The sequence below is a fragment of the Microplitis demolitor genome, chromosome 6 (assembly GCF_026212275.2).
Source record: "Microplitis demolitor isolate Queensland-Clemson2020A chromosome 6, iyMicDemo2.1a, whole genome shotgun sequence".
NCBI classification, from domain to species: domain Eukaryota; kingdom Metazoa; phylum Arthropoda; class Insecta; order Hymenoptera; family Braconidae; genus Microplitis; species Microplitis demolitor.
Window position 1 is genome coordinate 2,790,743 of NC_068550.1, and position 17,548 is coordinate 2,808,290.

The 17,548-nt window shown below is 37.2% G+C and overlaps 3 protein-coding genes across 5 annotated transcripts; 1 reads left to right on the top strand and 2 right to left on the bottom strand.

The window, feature by feature from the left end:
* Positions 1-26: 26 nt before the first annotated feature.
* Positions 27-4,658, bottom strand: LOC103577374 (golgin subfamily B member 1). The gene is made up of 14 exons (XM_053740012.1): positions 4,653-4,658; positions 4,216-4,587; positions 3,468-4,149; positions 3,274-3,407; positions 3,003-3,194; positions 2,842-2,939; positions 2,600-2,782; positions 2,210-2,466; positions 1,971-2,140; positions 1,673-1,894; positions 1,070-1,612; positions 796-1,005; positions 413-730; positions 27-239 (listed from the first exon to the last, which is right to left on the bottom strand). The coding sequence occupies exons 1-14, from the start codon at positions 4,656-4,658 to the stop codon at positions 27-29; spliced, it is 3,600 nt and encodes a 1,199-aa protein (XP_053595987.1).
* Positions 4,659-4,834: 176 nt separating this feature from the next.
* Positions 4,835-7,244, bottom strand: LOC103577323 (negative elongation factor B). The gene is made up of 4 exons (XM_008557914.2): positions 7,042-7,244; positions 6,031-6,973; positions 5,146-5,958; positions 4,835-5,054 (listed from the first exon to the last, which is right to left on the bottom strand). The coding sequence occupies exons 2-4, from the start codon at positions 6,934-6,936 to the stop codon at positions 4,914-4,916; spliced, it is 1,860 nt and encodes a 619-aa protein (XP_008556136.1). The 5' UTR covers positions 6,937-6,973; positions 7,042-7,244; the 3' UTR covers positions 4,835-4,913.
* Positions 7,245-7,436: 192 nt separating this feature from the next.
* On the top strand, positions 7,437-17,315 carry LOC103577325 (protein split ends). 3 transcript variants are annotated; one of them, XM_053739990.1, is made up of 7 exons: positions 7,437-8,217; positions 8,290-8,637; positions 8,956-9,044; positions 9,267-9,431; positions 9,503-9,619; positions 9,691-10,053; positions 10,167-17,315. In XM_053739990.1, exons 2-7 carry the CDS (start codon positions 8,610-8,612, stop codon positions 16,218-16,220), a joined length of 6,816 nt encoding a protein of 2,271 aa, XP_053595965.1. In that variant the 5' UTR covers positions 7,437-8,217; positions 8,290-8,609; the 3' UTR covers positions 16,221-17,315. The 3 variants fall into 3 exon arrangements, with proteins under 3 accessions (XP_053595965.1, XP_008556138.1, XP_008556139.1); XM_008557916.2 differs by having other exon boundaries at positions 7,437-7,917; positions 8,004-8,637; XM_008557917.2 differs by lacking the exon at positions 8,956-9,044 and having other exon boundaries at positions 7,438-8,637.
* Positions 17,316-17,548: the final 233 nt, after the last annotated feature.

Sequence of the window (17,548 nt, forward strand, 5' to 3'; positions counted from 1 at the left end):
TTTTGGATTTCATTTTTTTCTATAGTTTAGTAATTACAGTTGCAGCTGTCGTAGATATTTTGGCTCGTCTCTAGAGGCATTGAAGTGATCGGAGTTTCTGCGCGAGTTCCGACATTGAAGACATTACTGTAAGAAGTATTTAAATAATTAACTTGCCCTTGAAGAGTTCGAACGCGGCCCTGCGCTTGTTCGAAAGCTTCACTCAGGTGATTTATCTGGCCCTGCATCTTTTGTCTTATCTAAAAATCATCAAGTTAATTATTTTATTTAAAAACTTAACGGATTCTAACAGGTCTTATATTTTTATACGCCCTTTTGGTTTAAAACTTAGTGGCTAACGCCAAAAGGGCGCTAAAAAATATGTCCTTCCGGTATTAGTTACGCGAAATAATTTTATTTCAAGTAATAAAACCTCATCTCTGTCCCTCTGAGCGGCTTTGGCAGTTGCCCTGCAATGGGCAAGTTGTTTTTCCAAGTCACCAATCTGTGCTTGCATATTCCGCCGTATAGTATCACATCTGTCCTTTGTTCTTGCTACCTGTCTGGCTGAATCTTCTCTCACTTGTTCCAACATCGATGACAGCTGAGCTATCTCGTGCATTTTTTCATCGATTCTCTGCTTGTACTCACCCTCACGTTCTTCAGATCTCGCACAAGCATTTTTTAATCGTTCGTTTTCATTCTTCAGCTCACGGTTTCTATTCTCTAGATCTTCTAGCTGATCTGACCCCTGATTAAAAGTTATTTAAATATCAGTGAAGGCTCGAATATCTTTATTTAAAAAATTTGAATTACTTTAAGAAGGACATTTTCGCTTCTCAACATCTCTGACTGACTTGTCATCGCTCCTATTTTGTCTTTACAATTCATCAGTTCACGTGATAGTTCTTCGCAATTTCTTTCAGCAAGCAAACGCATTTGCTGACATTCTTGAAGTTTTAACTGTGTTTGCTTAAGTATATCAGGAAGCGGTGCTAATTCTAACAATTTTTCTTGGAACTGATTCTGTTTATAACCAAAATTAATATCACTTGTAAAATAATATTGAAAATAAAAATGATTTCCATACCTTTACTCGTCCAATTTCAAGAGTCACATTTTCATTCATACGAGCGTTGTCCATCTCCATCAACTCCAGTTGTCTTCTCTGATCTTCAACCTGTTCCTGAGCATGCAAATATTTATTCCTGTAGTCTTCCAACTGATTAGCTTGGTCTTGAATCAAAGATCTCAATTCCTCCAGCTCATCTTGCGCTTCCCTGTATCGCTGCCTAGCAACAATCAACGTCTGTTCTTGTTCTATCACCTGTTCTTTACTTCCAGCGAATCTATTCCTGTCAGATTCAAAACACTTTAATCGCTCCTGCAAATCTATCAACTGATTCTCTATTTTTTCTTTTTCATCTTTAGCATCACGTGTCTCCTGCTTCATTTTTTCAGCGTCGCTTCTCAAATACGAGACTTCACGTAATTTATTATTGTAGTCTTCCTTCAGCCGCGCATACTGTTCTCGTAAATCTCGTAGTTGTTGCAATGGACAGTTACTACCACCCATCGGAGCCTGTGTACAAACTCCAGTACATGATGGGATACCAGTCGTTGGAAACTGTTGCTACAAAATTAATTAATTATTTTAACTAAGTAACAATAAATCCAAAAAATAATAGCAAACCATTTTAGCAAATGTCAAATCTTGAGGCATAAAATTTAAAACACCACGATCTGATGGCGTGCCACGAAGATCACTTTGATTGGGACAAGGACATGGAGCACAGGGTGCTGTACACTTGAGTAATTTTCTCTGCTGCTCTAATTGAAGTGTTTCGCGCGTAACATTCGCTAATTCTTTCCTCATTGTTTGAACATTTTGTTCTACTTCACCTATTTGTTGTTCCTAAAATAATTGATATTTTAATCAATCAATTTATATTATTTATTTTTTAAAAATATATTTATGATAAATAAAATACCAGTTGCTTGGTATTAGTATCGCGATCGAATAGTTTACTTCCTATTTCAGCAGGACAAACTCCGCGATTAAATTTAAGTTCAGTCATGGAAGCTGGAGGTACCACTGGACGACAGCATCCAAGTTGGCTGCAGATGTCATGTCCTGATCCACCGCCACCCAATCGTGAGCCTGTTAAATGATTAAACTTTTCATTTATTGAAGTAATTAACTATGTACTAAAATAATCCCTGGACTTACGTTCAGTCGGACTGCTTGGACAATAATTAGAATTATCGTAACGCGGACTAGTGCGATAATTAGTGGATCTTGGAGAGTTTTGAAAGGATCCAGGACAACTGTAATTAATAACCTGTTCATTCAAAGTCGCAACTTGTTGACTCAATTCTGTATTCTTCTTTATCACCATACGCATCTCTGCTTGGAGATTGCATACTGTGCGCTGCAGATCTTCGACTGTGTCGTCTTTTTCTAGCAGGGCCTGTTCTAATTTGTACCTAAATTAAATAAATAAATAAATAAATATTCAAACTGAAGATAACGCCAACGTCAACACTAATAATTTATAATTAATCACGACTATCAACTGTTTGTAATTCAACTTTTTTTTCTTGTTAATTGATGACTTACTTGCCGCCTTCTAATTGAGCATTTTCACGAGCAAGTTTTTCTTGGACATTCAAAGCGTCTGAAAATTTCTCGGCAATGTTTTCTAAATATTTAACGTCTGTATTTAACTTTTTTTTACTGTCAGCAACAATAATCCTGGGGATTCTTTCTTCAGTATGCCCACAAACTATTACTCTAGGCAATCTATTAAAAATATAAATTATTTATATTATTCAGATTGGACAAATAGAAAAATTGATTACCGATCTTCAGGATATTCTTCCTGCGGCAAATCAAAACAATCATCTTCAGAAGTTGCTTCCCAATTTTTCCAAGCATTAACTTTATCTCTTTCTTCTTCCTATCGTACATTGAAATATTAATTAAATAAAAATTATTATTGTACTTAAATAAACTAAAATACTTCAGCTTTGGGTTCATCAGATTGAGTAATTAATCCCAGTGCCTGGACATAACCATCAATAGAAGTAGGATCTTGGATACCGAGGATATCTTGAATTTTTTTAGTCAAAATATCAAGTTCTTCTGTCTTTTTTATTACGTCTTGACTCTTCATTTCTAAAATATTTTTTTCATTGTCCGTCAAATCTTCTTTCTGTTAAAATAAATAAATATATCATAATTATAATTTAGTTAATTAATCAAGTTAAGACATTTAATGTCACGTGTCCTACACGTCGTAGTTCTTCAAGTTCATTTTGAAGCTCATCAATTTCTTCTTGCAAAATAGACAACTGTTTATAAGCTTCGGTCATTTTATCAACCATCGCAGTGTCCATCATCGCCATCAAGTCATCTATCTGTGTATCTAAAATAATAATTTATATAAATATAAATTTATCAAAAGTAAAATGACGAAATCCAATACCATCTCCGGGAAGATCATAGGATATATTTTCTTCTTTAATTGACTTCATTTCTTCTTTAACTGACTTCATATCTTCTCTAACAGACTTGATGTCTTCTTTATCTGATTTAAATTCTTCTTTGATTGACTTAACAGTTTCTTCTTTAGATTTATTAGACTCTTTTTTGCTTACTCCAAAAGAAGAAAGAGATTTTCTACTAGACTGTGAATCTTTTTTTATAACTTCACTTTTCTTCTCTTCAGTACTTTCATTTTTTCTATCTTCTGATGAAGAAAATGATTTTTTACTAAGCTGTGAATTTTTCTGCACCATTTCTTCCTTCTTCTCTTCAATATTTTCATTATCAATATTATACATTTCTTCTTTATTTACCCCACCGTCATTCAATTCTTCATTTTTATCTCCTTTAAAATCATCGTCTTTTTGTATTTCTTCTGTGACATTTAATTCTTTATCTTCCGGTTCCCTCTCTTCTGGTCTTTCTTCTGTAAGATTTTCACTCCGCTGCCCTTCTTCGTCCATAATGTCATGTGAAGTCACTGAAGATACAAAAGTTTCATGTTCAATACCAACATTTTCTTCTTGCCCATCGCTATCATCTTCAGCCATTCTTTCTTCAGTAGAGTTTACTGATAAATCATCAAATTGATTAAAATTATATTCTCCAGTCACTTGATAACTCTAGACAATAAAAAAAAATAATAAAAAATATATGAAATAATAAAAACTAATTAATATAAAAGTAACCTGTATGACATTTTGACAATTTATTGGCCTGAAATGTGGGTACGCATTTATTTCATGAAACTCGGAGCTCTTTTCGCTTTCCGTAGTCTCCGAAGATGATTCCTCCGAGTCTAAATACGTTCTAAATAAACTCTCCAATGACCTCAATGGTTTTTTGATATCAAAAAATGACTCTAAAGATTCCAAAAACTCTCTGTAATTCAAAGATCTTTCTTCCAGCGCTTCATATTTATTTATTTGCGGAACATTTTTATGAACATGTTGTTGCTTAACCAACTGAAAACTTTTGCTTTTTAGTGGCGACAAATCTCGATTTATTTTAGGTGAAATAGTCGATGATCGTGACTGATTTTTTATACGAGATCTCCGTCTCTTGAATAAAGATATGATTATTTTTAATTTATTACAATTAATACATTTTTATTATTTTATTTTACCTTCATTCTTTTACCTTAAAAAAGGCGGCTAATTAATAAATATATGAGTTACTACAAATAATTTTGAATAATTTACTATATTTGAACCAAATAAAAATAAATATAAATATTTTATGTTTCAAAAAATAAAATACCATCCGAAAACAGGTTATCTGATATATTGTATGCGACAGTAATTTGTTTATATATATTTTTTATTTAAAAAATTTTTTTACATGATAGATAAATTTACAATTAATCGGGTTATTTAGACATAATTATTTAAGTAGGCACTGATACTCCAAGTGGTGATGAAGAACAATCCATTCCCATTGTATCTTGTCCCATTGTAGCTTCTTCCATTGTTCTGTTACCGATTTTCTCTCTGAGAGCCTCATACAAAGTGTGTACAGCTTCATTGTGCTAAAAATAACATTTAAAATATTAAAATCTCCCGCGCTTTCAAAAATATCTTTCAGAATTTAAATTAAAAAGCAAGTTTTCTATTAACTACCTGACTAGTGGGCTGAAGTCCTTTCATTAAAGAATGCAACCTGGCAGCGGGTAATTTTGGGTAAATATACCAAAGTAATTTAAGTAAATGCCTCGTCACGTTGTCTCTGCCTAATCCGGCTAGGAAAAATTCGTCAAAAATTACAGTACAAAATGATTCATTGGAAAATTCATCAGCCATATTGAGAATAAGTAAAGAAACGAGAGTATGAAGAAAAGGATCTTCAAAGGCACGTTGTCCTTGGCAGTTTGGAAGAGTTGAAAGAACTCTCATAAGTCCTCGGGAATCACTTCTAGATTTACCGGCGCCAGCACCGAGTCCACCCACACCTCCGGCGCCGCTGGCAACGGCTAATCCGAAACCTCCAGTCGCTCCTCCGACATGAAGGGTGTAGTACATAGAAAGAACCGCGGCCACTCCGGATAATTGCGCGTAGGCTTGACATGCGTCTGGAGGTGGACCCGAGTGTTCTATGATAGCTATCGCGCTTTCTCGTTCATCTGGCGGCAATTTACAGTTCAATTGTCTTATCTGGTCGTCGACCATCAGCGACATCAGTGCAGGTAAAAATTTCGTCACTACTTGGCTGTCGAGTTTGGGCTCTTTGAAATCTTGAGAGTCGATCATTTGCCACGCTGACAGTCCCAGTGCCAGCATTCTCAGCAGCAGAACCAGAACGGCATTATCTCGGGGGAGAGATTCTCCGTTTATTAAATGAAGTGCTATTTTTATTGCGCTACTTGCAAGAAAATTTACAGCATATGGATCGCAGAGTGTCATGCTGAGGTCACCTAACACTTGTTCCTGGCCTCTCTATAATTAATTGTAAATTAGTTATTAATTCATTAATTAGTTACTAATTAAACAATTTATTTTATTATTTACCTTTATACTGTCCAAAAAACCTTGAAGTTCCCGCGAGCGCTTAATATCAACGTTCTTTTCCCTAATACATGCATCTAAACACCATGTAAATTTATGACAAGGATCAACGGAAATAATTTCCTGGACCTCCAGGTCATGGAGAGCCATCAGAAGCTCAGCACGCAGTGTACAGTAATGAATATTTTTAGTTCTCAAAAATAACGTCCTCAAAAACTGCAATACCATATCGTAAAGTTTAACACTCGTACCAATCATGTGCGCCAGCTTTTGTACAACTTCTCCCTGTCTTCTTACTTTGGGAGACGGGGAAAAAAACAACGAATTCAAATTACCGTGATCAAATAGCACTTGTTCTTTCTCGATAATATATTTACTGAACAGCGGTGACACTTCATCACCAAAAAGACTCTGATTGTCTTTCCAAATCTGTCTTTTAACTTCCGTCTCCGCACTATTATACAACTCCTTCTCTCTGACCAGTACCCGTAAATATTTGTCATCAATATGCGGCGTATTTCTGAGGATACTCATCACCACAGGACGCAACGCCGGAACTCTTATCGCCGAGAAACTTTTCGACAGCATATCTTTCAGTCTTTTATCACCAGGACTTCCGCCTTTATCACTTCTTTCCGCGCCAATTTCGTTGATCCGCTTCACCAGTTTCTCTCTCAATTCTTCAAGAACTGACGCGTGAAAATCCAGCCTTCTAACACCATGGAGATCTAGTAAAGGAAGCATAGGTCTCAAAGACGGTAATAGAACTCCATTTTCTAACTGAAACTCTTCAATAGCTTTCAAAGGATCCGTGCAACTCGTCAACGAATCTCTCAAGTAAACTTGTCCAGGTATACCCAGTTCCTCCAAACCATCTCCGACAGCTCGTCCATTATTTCTCGTTGTCATTTTAAATAAATATTATTTTTATTGTGAAAATATAATTCTATAAAAAATATAACCAGTAAATATATAAACAATAACAAAATATATGAAAATAAATAAAAAACTAACCTGCAGACTCGTTAAACATATAAATTATAAATATACATATATATTTTTACACCTATTTAAATGTACTTTTAATTATTTACAACAAATTACCAAGTTATCAATTTATTATTTACAACATAATGTATAAATATATATCAACAATAAATTATATATATATATTTTAAATAAACACAAACTGCACAGCACGCTATTACAACACCAACTACCGTCTAGTTCTTTGTCGCCATTTATTTTTTTCCGTGATAATTAATTTGTCGTATAGATGACAGCATCGGTAAAGTTTAAATTTAAAAAATTTCAAAAGCGCGCCAACAGAGCGCGCATTATTAAAATTTAAAGCTGTTAACATCCGCACCCTACTCTACAGTCAGTGTATTATTCACAGAGCAGAGGTAGAGAGTCCAGGAAGGAGTCCAAAGTAAGTCTGAGCACCTTTTCACCAGCAGTATCTCTAGCAAGTGCGCTCAAGCTCTTGACTCAAGTGTGTGCTTTACTAACCAATCAAAAGTGCCAAGAGTTTTTTGCGTATATATCCATAATAACAATAACAAGTATGTAAAAACGTGTGCGTATGAGTGTGTGACAAAGTAAGCTATAGATTATACTAATTTGTCGACAAGACACTTGACAAAGAGAGGGTACGAGAGGAGTTCCCGCGAGTTTTACAAGCGGCGTGTCGATAAATTACTCAATCCTGAGTAAATTTAGTCGATTTATATATTTCGACATTTCAAAACTCTATACTAGGTATTGAGAAGACTAGACTAGTCAGCACCCACCAGCTAGCACCTATCCAGTCACTAGGAGTTTACTGTAATTGTAAAAGTTTGTAGCAAGTGAAGCAGTGGCATCGATCAAATCAAGAGCAAGTGCTGAGTGGGTATACTTTTAATTAAACCATCAACCTGGTAATCAAAAACTAGAGTAATAATCAGGTTTATCATAATATTATAATTTTTTAGGCGTCGGTAGTTTGTGCTCGGTGAATTTATTCGTCTGGTGGTGATTGTTTTGACTCGTGAGTCTTTATTCGACTATAATGGTGTAGACGCGCGCATCCTGTATACACAAACCCACCATTGTGAGTAAAAAAAAAACGTCTTGAGTGATCGCGCCAGCAAGTGAACAAGAATATATTATAAATATAAAAAAAAGTATATTATTATATGAGTAAAGGTGTTTTTTTTGTCGCGGTGATGTGATGTGCAATTACTCTTATTACCAAGTTTTACCGATAATTACTTGCAGAGTTTTATTATCTGAGAGTGAGTGAATGAGGTTGGAGACACACCTGGTGTCCAGGGCGATGTCGAAGCATCGCAGCAGCTGGGTATCCAACGTCCTCAACTGGCAATCAATTGTACTGGAAATTTGTAACAAATTGGAGGATAATTGTCATAATTGATTGATTATTATTAGCACTACATTGTAACGTTACATTGAGCGACAGACTATTTGTTGAAGCTGGGACTTGTCTGCTTGGTGGATTTTATATAGAAAGTACTGCTGAGTAAAAAGAGGATTTTTATTGAGTGCTGATCTAGTTGCCCGCCATAGGACGGGTGGTTATGTTTCCCACTTTCATTGGAATACTAGGTAATTACTTGGCTACTTTATATAATTTTAATTGTCATTATTATTATTATTATCATTTAGTTTTTTCAGCTTGGTAGTCTTTTGTTTTTATTGTTGCATATTATTTATTTTAAATTGTAAATATAAATAAGTATATATGTATGTATTGAAACTTATCTGGTTTGGTTACGTATGCGGTAATTTGTATCTTTAATTTGTTTGTTTTTGTTAAGAGAGTGGAAAGATATATTTGCTATATATATTTATATTATTAGAAGGGAGGGCTACTGAGGAGGGATTAAATATTTATTATCAATGGTCCAACTTGAATTCTTCTAGACATACAATCGTGGTGGGAGGTCCCGAGTATAGCACACTTCTGCTCATTATTTAGGGCTGCCTTCAATCTCCTGGACTTTGATATCGAGGTATCTAAACCAATGCTAACTCGCTCCAGTAGCCAATGAAACCAAAAAAAAATATATATATATTAATGCATAAACCCACATAGAGCAGTGCCCAACCCTTGCTTATAAAATAAATCCAGCTTGTGCGAATCGACTTACGCTGTGTCGCTGTTTAATCCGTATCTTTAAGTTTAATTGTTGCTTTGCAATACTGATGATTTAAATGTTTTAAATTAATTGCAGGATCTAGAGGAAGCTCTGCTTACGGACGGTGGTGCTGAAGGACGTCTAGTGCAAGAATTAATTGTCAGACTGCTCGAGGGCTGCTTGCCCAATGATACTCGCAATGATATCTCAACATTTAACTATCAGATGTTTTTACGTCGGCTTTTTCGCAAGAAATGCCAGGTAATGTATCTAATTACTGTTGGAAAATGAAATGTAAATAAGTATTAATAATAATTATTTTACTTTTAAAGGAATACAACTGCGAAAATCCATTTAACACAGATGTAGATTTTGAACTTTTACCATTACGACAAAAAGTTGAAATATTACGCGCCCTCTGCGACTTTAGGCTTGACGCCGAGGACGTGGTAGGTCACTTAAATAATTAATATTTTGATATTAATGATTATTAAATTGAATAATTTAATAATTATTTAAGGAGTGTGCGCTAAGTAACTTGGACTCTGACAGTCTGAGAGTAGAACCTTTGGGACATGACCGTAAGAATTCCGCTTATTGGTATTTCTACGGGACCCGACTTTACAGAGAGGATTATATTGAAAATACAGAGGTCGGTGGTACAATTACGCAGCGTCAAAGGGGCCGACCGCGTGATCGTAAACGTAAACGACGACAGTGCAGATCGCAGGAGGAGAACCTGGTGGAAGAAGAAGAAAAGGAGAAGGAAGTTGATGATTATTTAGATATAAACATCGGTGTTAAAACACGTGATACTGTCTGGCAAGTTATCTGCTTCACTCAACAGGATTGGACGAGACTCGTTGACAAGTTTCGAAACTCGGTGAGAAAGTCATCAAATTTTAGCATATTACGGATTTTGTTGTTGTTGTTGTTGTTGTTATTAATTTATGACGAAGAAATAATTGTACTAACAAAGTCATATAATTTCTGTAGGAACACGACACTGAACGCAAGCTCTATCACACACTCGCTGAGGATTTTCTTCCCGAGATACCAAAGCTTTTTGAACTTAAGGAAAAGCAGCAGCGTCGTCGTCTGCTTGAACGTAACTCACGTGTACTTCATAGTCCAGAACCGGTTAAACAATTAGAAGAAACAATAATGGTACGCGCTAAAATAAAAACAAAAGTCGGAAAGAGTACGAAGAAGAGCGGGCAGAGTTCTAAGGGCGGTGACAGTGAAGATGAAGCTCCGCCGCCATTAGTTTCACCACCACCACCACCACCACCGCAAAAAAAAGGACGTCAGACAAATAATTCATTGGCTTCTGCTGTTGGACAGATTGTAATTCATACGGGCGATGAAGCTGACAAGGTGGCCAATAAAAAAGGTGTAGGTAGACATGGAGTGAGCAGTTATGTTGCCCCTGGTTATCCTTATACATTTGGAATTGAAGAGGAAGAAAGACGTGTGGGTATGTACAAAGTACTCGAGAGTATTAAAGATCATGATGACGCGTGGCCGTTTACTGATCCTGTTGATGAGGAATATGCGCCTAGATATTACAGCGTCGTACGAAAACCTATGGACCTTAAAACAATGGAGGAAAAACTCGAGAGTGGATCGTACAAAACTGTTTATCAATTTAAACGGGACTTTAGTTTAATTGTAGAAAATTGCCGACAATACAATGGCTCGGAGAATGAGTATACGGAAATGGCGGTTAATTTAAAAGAAGCATTTGAGTCTGCGATTGAACGATATCTGGAGTCTGAACCTTCAAGTGATGAGTGTCCGGCTCCAAAGTCTCCGACTGCTGTGTCTGCTTCCGCGTATCCTTTACGTACTAATACGTCAGCTGCGGCAATCGCCAACTCGCGAAAACGATATAAAAAATCAAATAAAAAATCTAAATCAAATAAAATAGATAAAAAAACGAGAAAAGGTAAAAATCGTAATGATGTCGATGAGGGTGATGATGAATTTTATGATGAGGATGAGGATGATGTTGGTGAAGAAGAACAAGTTCTCGACGCCAAAAGTTCGAGGGACAAGAGAGCAAAAAAACGATCAAAGAGTATGAAAGAACGGGCGGAAACTGAAGATGATCAAGATGATGATGATGATGAAGGTGCAATATTGGAAAATACTGTGATAAAATCAAAAAGAAAAAAATATGAGGATAGTAAATTGTTACCGAAAAGTAAACGTTTGTCGGCCAAAGATGATAAAGAGTTTAAAGAAGTGAAGGAAGATGAGAAAAAAAATAGTGCAACTGCGGGTAATAAAAAAGGGCAAAAGGAGTTGTCAATTAAAAATTCAAAAGATCATAAAGAAAATCGCGGTAAGAAGAAAGATAATTTTGAAGAACATCATGAGCCTTTAGAAAATGTCAAAAGTAAAAGTAAGAGAATTGAAAAAAAAAGTAATGAAAAAAGTGGGAGTGCCGTACAACAAAACGATAAAATAAAAAAAGGTAAACAGAAAAAACAAATAGAGTCTGAGGACGACAGGTATTCGGATATTGAGGAAAATGGTAAGCAGGTAACACCGGAAAAGAAAAAAAGTAATAATAGTAGTAGTAGTAATAGTAATAAAGATAAAATTGATCAGCGAATGAGGCGATCGGATGATAAGTACGAGGCGAAAAGTCCTACGCGAGTTAAAGATAAGAAATCTAAGAAAAAAAATGATGAACGAACAAAAAACGGTAAAGTCAATAATGATTGTGGAAAAGATCGAAAAAAGGAAACTCCAGATGTACCGACAGTTAAATTTGATTCTTCATTGAGCGACAAAGATCTCGAGTCGTTGGACAGTTTGAAGGATCGGATAAGTGAGCGCAGTAGACGTGAGGAGAAATTGAAACTCGAGCGAGAAAAGCTCAAGAAAAATTCAAAGACTTGTAATTTGGATGGATTCCACAAGAAAAATGTGCCTTCTAATGGTAATACCTTTCACGATGGTGATAAGGTCAATATTAAGCGAACAAAAGTTAAGAAAGTTGGTAAAGATAATAAGAAGGAGGAGAAAAATCAACAGGTTGATGTTAAAAGTAGTAGTAAGATGACTAAATCAAAAGGATCGAGGGTTGAGAGCCCGGCGATTCAAGCTTTAAATCAAGCCACAGCGCAGACTTTAAATGATATTAATAAATGGCTGGACGATGCGCCACCGATTGAGGAATTTAATTCGAAGAGCGAGTCTCCTGTTTTACAGCCATCAACTAGCGAGCCACCGCGTGTTGGTCCGGCTCCAGTTTCGGCTCCCAAAGTTCTAGATGTCATGCGAAAACGTCCAGCTACAATGAAGCTTTTTGGCCCGCACGGCCCGCCAAAACCAAAAAAAGTCCAAAGAACAATCGATCGACTGCAGCCGGGCAAGAGTAAGGGTAATCTTTTACTAAAGAAACCTATTGGTAACAGCAGTAGTGGCTCTGATGTTACGACCAACCAATCAAACTCAGACGCTAATCAGTCTAACCGTGATAGCTCTGATGGACCAAAATTAAGCTTAGGCTCAGTTCTAAAGAACGCCGATTCTATTCAGCTGATTTGTAAGTCTCTGGTGTCTTCGCCGAGTGCTAATTTATCTAATGAAGACGAGGATGAAGACCGTCCGGCATTACTAAATTCCACGACGGCATTAAAGGAAGATAAGTCTAAAGAATCTATGCAGGAAGCCGTTACGCCAAAGACTCAGGTTGAAGCGACAAATGACACAAAAGAATCTGAAGAATCACAAAAACCTAAATCAGCGACTCCGAATTTGAGTGCTTGGTTTAAGGCATTTGGTGCGCCAAAGTCAAAGAAAAAAGAGGAAGAGGTTGAAGAAGTTGCGGTAAAGAAGGAAGAGACGCCGGAAGTTACTTTGCCAAATCGACAACGAAGGCACAGTGCCGGTGGCAGCAGTGTCAGTGAATCGGTATCTAGCTTTTCACAAGAATCACCACCGGGACTGAGTGTAAGATCACCGCAGACGCAATCGGCAATAACTACGCCAGGAATTGAACAACCAGTTCGGGCTGGATTTTATCAAGATGCTCTGTCGACTGGTAGCAGTCCTTACAACAGTCCTTACTACACAACTCCACCGAGATACAGTGCACAGTTACCTCCTACACCGTCACCACAAAATCATCCACTGTCACCAGCCTATCCTTCTTCAGCTGCTTACGATCAAAGTCCCCTGTATCCTCAAGCATCACATCAAGTTTATCAGAAACCTGCGAGTAATGAAAATCCAAATGAAAATTACAATTTTTATCCCCAAAACTCACCCCAAGGTGACGCTTATCAGCAGCAATTATCGAATAGTCCAAAGCCATCACCAGTTTATCCTCAACCGTCACCTCAATCGGTACCAGTTTATCAGAATTCACCTCAACCTACACCTCCAAATTATTCTCAACATTCACCTCAACAGCCACCAACGCCAAATTACTCTCAAGCATCACCTCAGCAGCCTGCCGCTAATTATTCACAGCCATCACCACAACAACCAACTCCACCGAGTTACTCACAACCGTCACCCCAACAACAGCAGCAACACTCTCCGTATTCACATCAAACATCACCTCAACCGCCGGCAAATTATTCACAACCTTCTCCTTCTCAACAATCAAACTCTTCGTACTCTCAACCATCACCGAAACCACCTCCTAGTTACTCGCAGGTCTCTCCTCAACCTCCGGCGTCTTACTCTCAACCGTCACCTCAATTCAACCAATCGGCTGCACAACCACCTCCTAGTTATTCACAGACATCACCTCAACCAATAGCCAATTACTCTCAACCATCACCGCAGTCTCTAAATTTTTCCCAGCCATCACCACAACCTCCAAAGTCGTACACTCAACATTCGCCCCAGCCACCGCCTGCTTACTCGCAGCCGTCACCTCAAAGTCTGAATTATTCTCAACCATCACCTCAAACACCTCCAAGTTATTCACAACCATCCCCACAAACTCCACCAAATTACTCTCAGCCATCGCCACAGGCGCCGCCGAATTACTCGCAACCGTCACCACAAGCGCAGCCAAATTATTCTCAGCCATCGCCGCAGGCGCCTCCAAATTATTCTCAACCATCTCCGCAGGCGCCTCCAAATTATTCTCAACCATCGCCACAGGCGCCTCCAAATTACTCTCAACCGTCACCACAAGCACCACCAAATTACTCTCAACCGTCACCTCAGGCACCACCAAATTATTCGCAATTGTCACCACAGCAGCCGTCAACGACTCCTGGACCAACATATTCGAGTCAACCTTCGCCACAGCCGCCGAGAAATTACTCCCAGCCTTCATCACAAGTCTCGCCGTGCTTACAACCGGCTCTGAGACAGCCGACGAATTATCCTCAACAATCACCTAGACAAACAGCTCCGACGCAAATTTACGCACAGCCTGAAAAAACTACCACCGAAGAATATCAATCAACAGCTGCACCACCTTCTTATTCGCAGGGAATTAAATCAAATCATATATCTTACGCACCGACTACTGGCGTCTCAACACCAGGTCTTTCTGAACCCGACAGACGAGCTTCTGAATATTTTAAACCTGAAGATAAGCTTCAATCAGACTCGCCACTTGGACTAAACAGCAATCATCAAGTGTATCATCAAACGAATCAATTTTCTCAACTTTATTCAAATAATTTTCCACTAAATGAGAGAGTAACTTGTCCACCGACTGCTACAGATTCTCAGAGATCTACCACAAGGATAAGCGCTCCTCAAGAATCTCAACAGCAACAACAGCCACAGGAACGAGTTTACGATAATACAGAAACTCTTAAGTACAGTCAGCAACGTCAGGACCCACAGCTGCTAGCATTTCAACAGAATCTACCCGGCCACGATACAATTTATCAGTCGACTGGTGGTTTTCAATCGGCACCTTACCCAATGCCCAACACGGCATGTCGACCAGTGTATTCAAGTTCTCATTACTATGACACGAGTACCAAACCCGGCGCACCACCGACCAGTGTCGCTTCAACACTACCTCCGGTGAAGAAGCGTATGTACAACGAACCCTCTGGTGACACATCGAGGAATTGTATTCCACAAGAGCCAAGATCGGGACAAGAGCAATACGGATACGATCAAATGATACCTTTGTCAACTTCTGAATCATCAATCGTATCCGGGCAATACGACGGTACCAGTTATGTTACTTTGGCTGACTCAGTTGCCAGCAATCCAGCATACGCAAGATTAAGTTTAGGTTTAGTAGGCCGAAGTCCCAAAGATCAACAGCAATTACTATCAATACCCAGGCCATCGAGCAAAGATTCTCTTGTCTATACTCGAACTCCCGGTGCATCGGAATATGATTTAAATCTGCTTCAGAGTATGCAAGGCACGAAAGGAATGACTTCGTCTGTTCCAGCACCACGACGTGAAGCAGCTCCAGTTGTCGCACCAGCTCCCAAGCCCAAAAAAGGTCGCAAAAAAGCTGCGGCGGCTGCCGCCGCTGCTGCTGCTGCAGCAGCTGCCCAACAGCAACAGCAACCACCACCAACTGGTTTACCCGATCAATCACCAACAATTCCTGGGTTCCCGCAGTATCCAGCCAACCCAGCGGACATAGTGGGATTGAAAAACACTCCCGTGCCCCCTGGAAGCGCTTTCAATTTCACCACACCCGTCAGTGCTGCCAACAGTTCGCCTTTCTACGACAAAGATGCCTCAGCAGCAGCCGCTGCTTTTGCTTTCCTCGACGAGTTCCGAAATCCCAGCTACTACTCTATGCTACGGCAACAGCAGCAACAACAGCAGCAGCAGCAACAACAACCTCAGCCCCCGACGACGATAAACGAGTCGACTCAGCAGGCAAACAAATTAAATAACCAACCGAGAAATTATCCTCCCCATCCATTTTTACACACTACCCAAAGATCCGCAGCCTACGGGCCTCCAGTTTCGCCTTACGTTAATCCTCACGCTCCTAATCTAAGTGTTGATCCAGCAGCTTATCAACAGTACCTACATTCCTTCTACGCTCTTCAGCCATCATCTCATCATCGCTCCTGGCTATAGTATTCAAAGCCACTAAATTAAATAGATAATAATTATGTTTTATTTATATTTATTATTTAATAATTCATCATTTATCTTTACTCTACTCTACTTTACTTTTTTCTTTTCTTACATTTTTTTATTTACGAGACAAAAGTATGACCAGCTCTCTAACAACCACACGATAATGTAAGCTGACTTTTTTTTTCATTTATTTTATAATTGTAATTATGGTTTTTTTTTTTTTTATACTTTGATGGTTACTGAGAAGTTGCATTTACATATTGAAAAAAAAAAATACATGAAAGACTAATATTAAATTTTTAGATTAATTATTAATTATTGTGTCTACTTCTCCGTAATCATTTAAATTTATTGATTATAAAAAAAAAAAAAGTAAAAGCCAAAAAAATGGCAGATTAATTAGAATTTTATACATTTTATCAAGCAACAAACAAACTAAAAATAGTATATATTAAATAATTAATCCCTGTAATAATTATATAATGTATGTAGTTATGTACATAAACATCAAATGAGTTAATTTCGTATGTACCAAAAAAATAATTCAAGTAAAAGAAATAATAAAACATGAAGAAACGTAACTATTAAGATTCGTACGGTGAGATAATTATAATTATAATTAATTAATTAATAATACATCTATATAGATATATATATAAAATCCCTGGATGAACGTAAAAGTGTTATAATGAAATTTAGATAATATACATTTTGAATATATGAAAAAGTAAATATATATGACGATCGTTTTTGAAAAATGATAAAAAGTCACGAGTAGGTCATTTAAATTTTTAAATTGCGCCTGATTTATATATTATTTTATTTTTATTTTGTAAATAAAATACATATCCTTTATGTCTTCTTCCCCGTTTTAAAAAGATTACATTGTATTGTTATTTATGTAATAAAATAAATAAAATATAGAAGTAAGAATGAATTTGAGAAAGTAAGACAATTGTGGAAAAAGTTTCAAAGAATCTTTACACATCATCCCCCACTCCCATAATATTTAATTAATTGATACAAGCTCGTATACTAAGATATATAAATAAATTTACATGTATAATAATAAAAAAAAAAAAAAATACAAAAAAAAATAGAATGTATACTAATGAAAAATGAAATTAAACGCTTGTTTGTTACAAAAATTTATTTATTTTTATTTAACATGTTGATATTTACCGAAACGAATTATTGTGGCTGTATAAACATCCAATGGGCGCATCGTGGAAGAAGAGAACTAAAATTTTTCTAACGAGAGTATCTCGTTGAATTCAATAATGGAATTAAACAAGTAAGTTCTCGGCAAAAGAATTTGTTTTTTA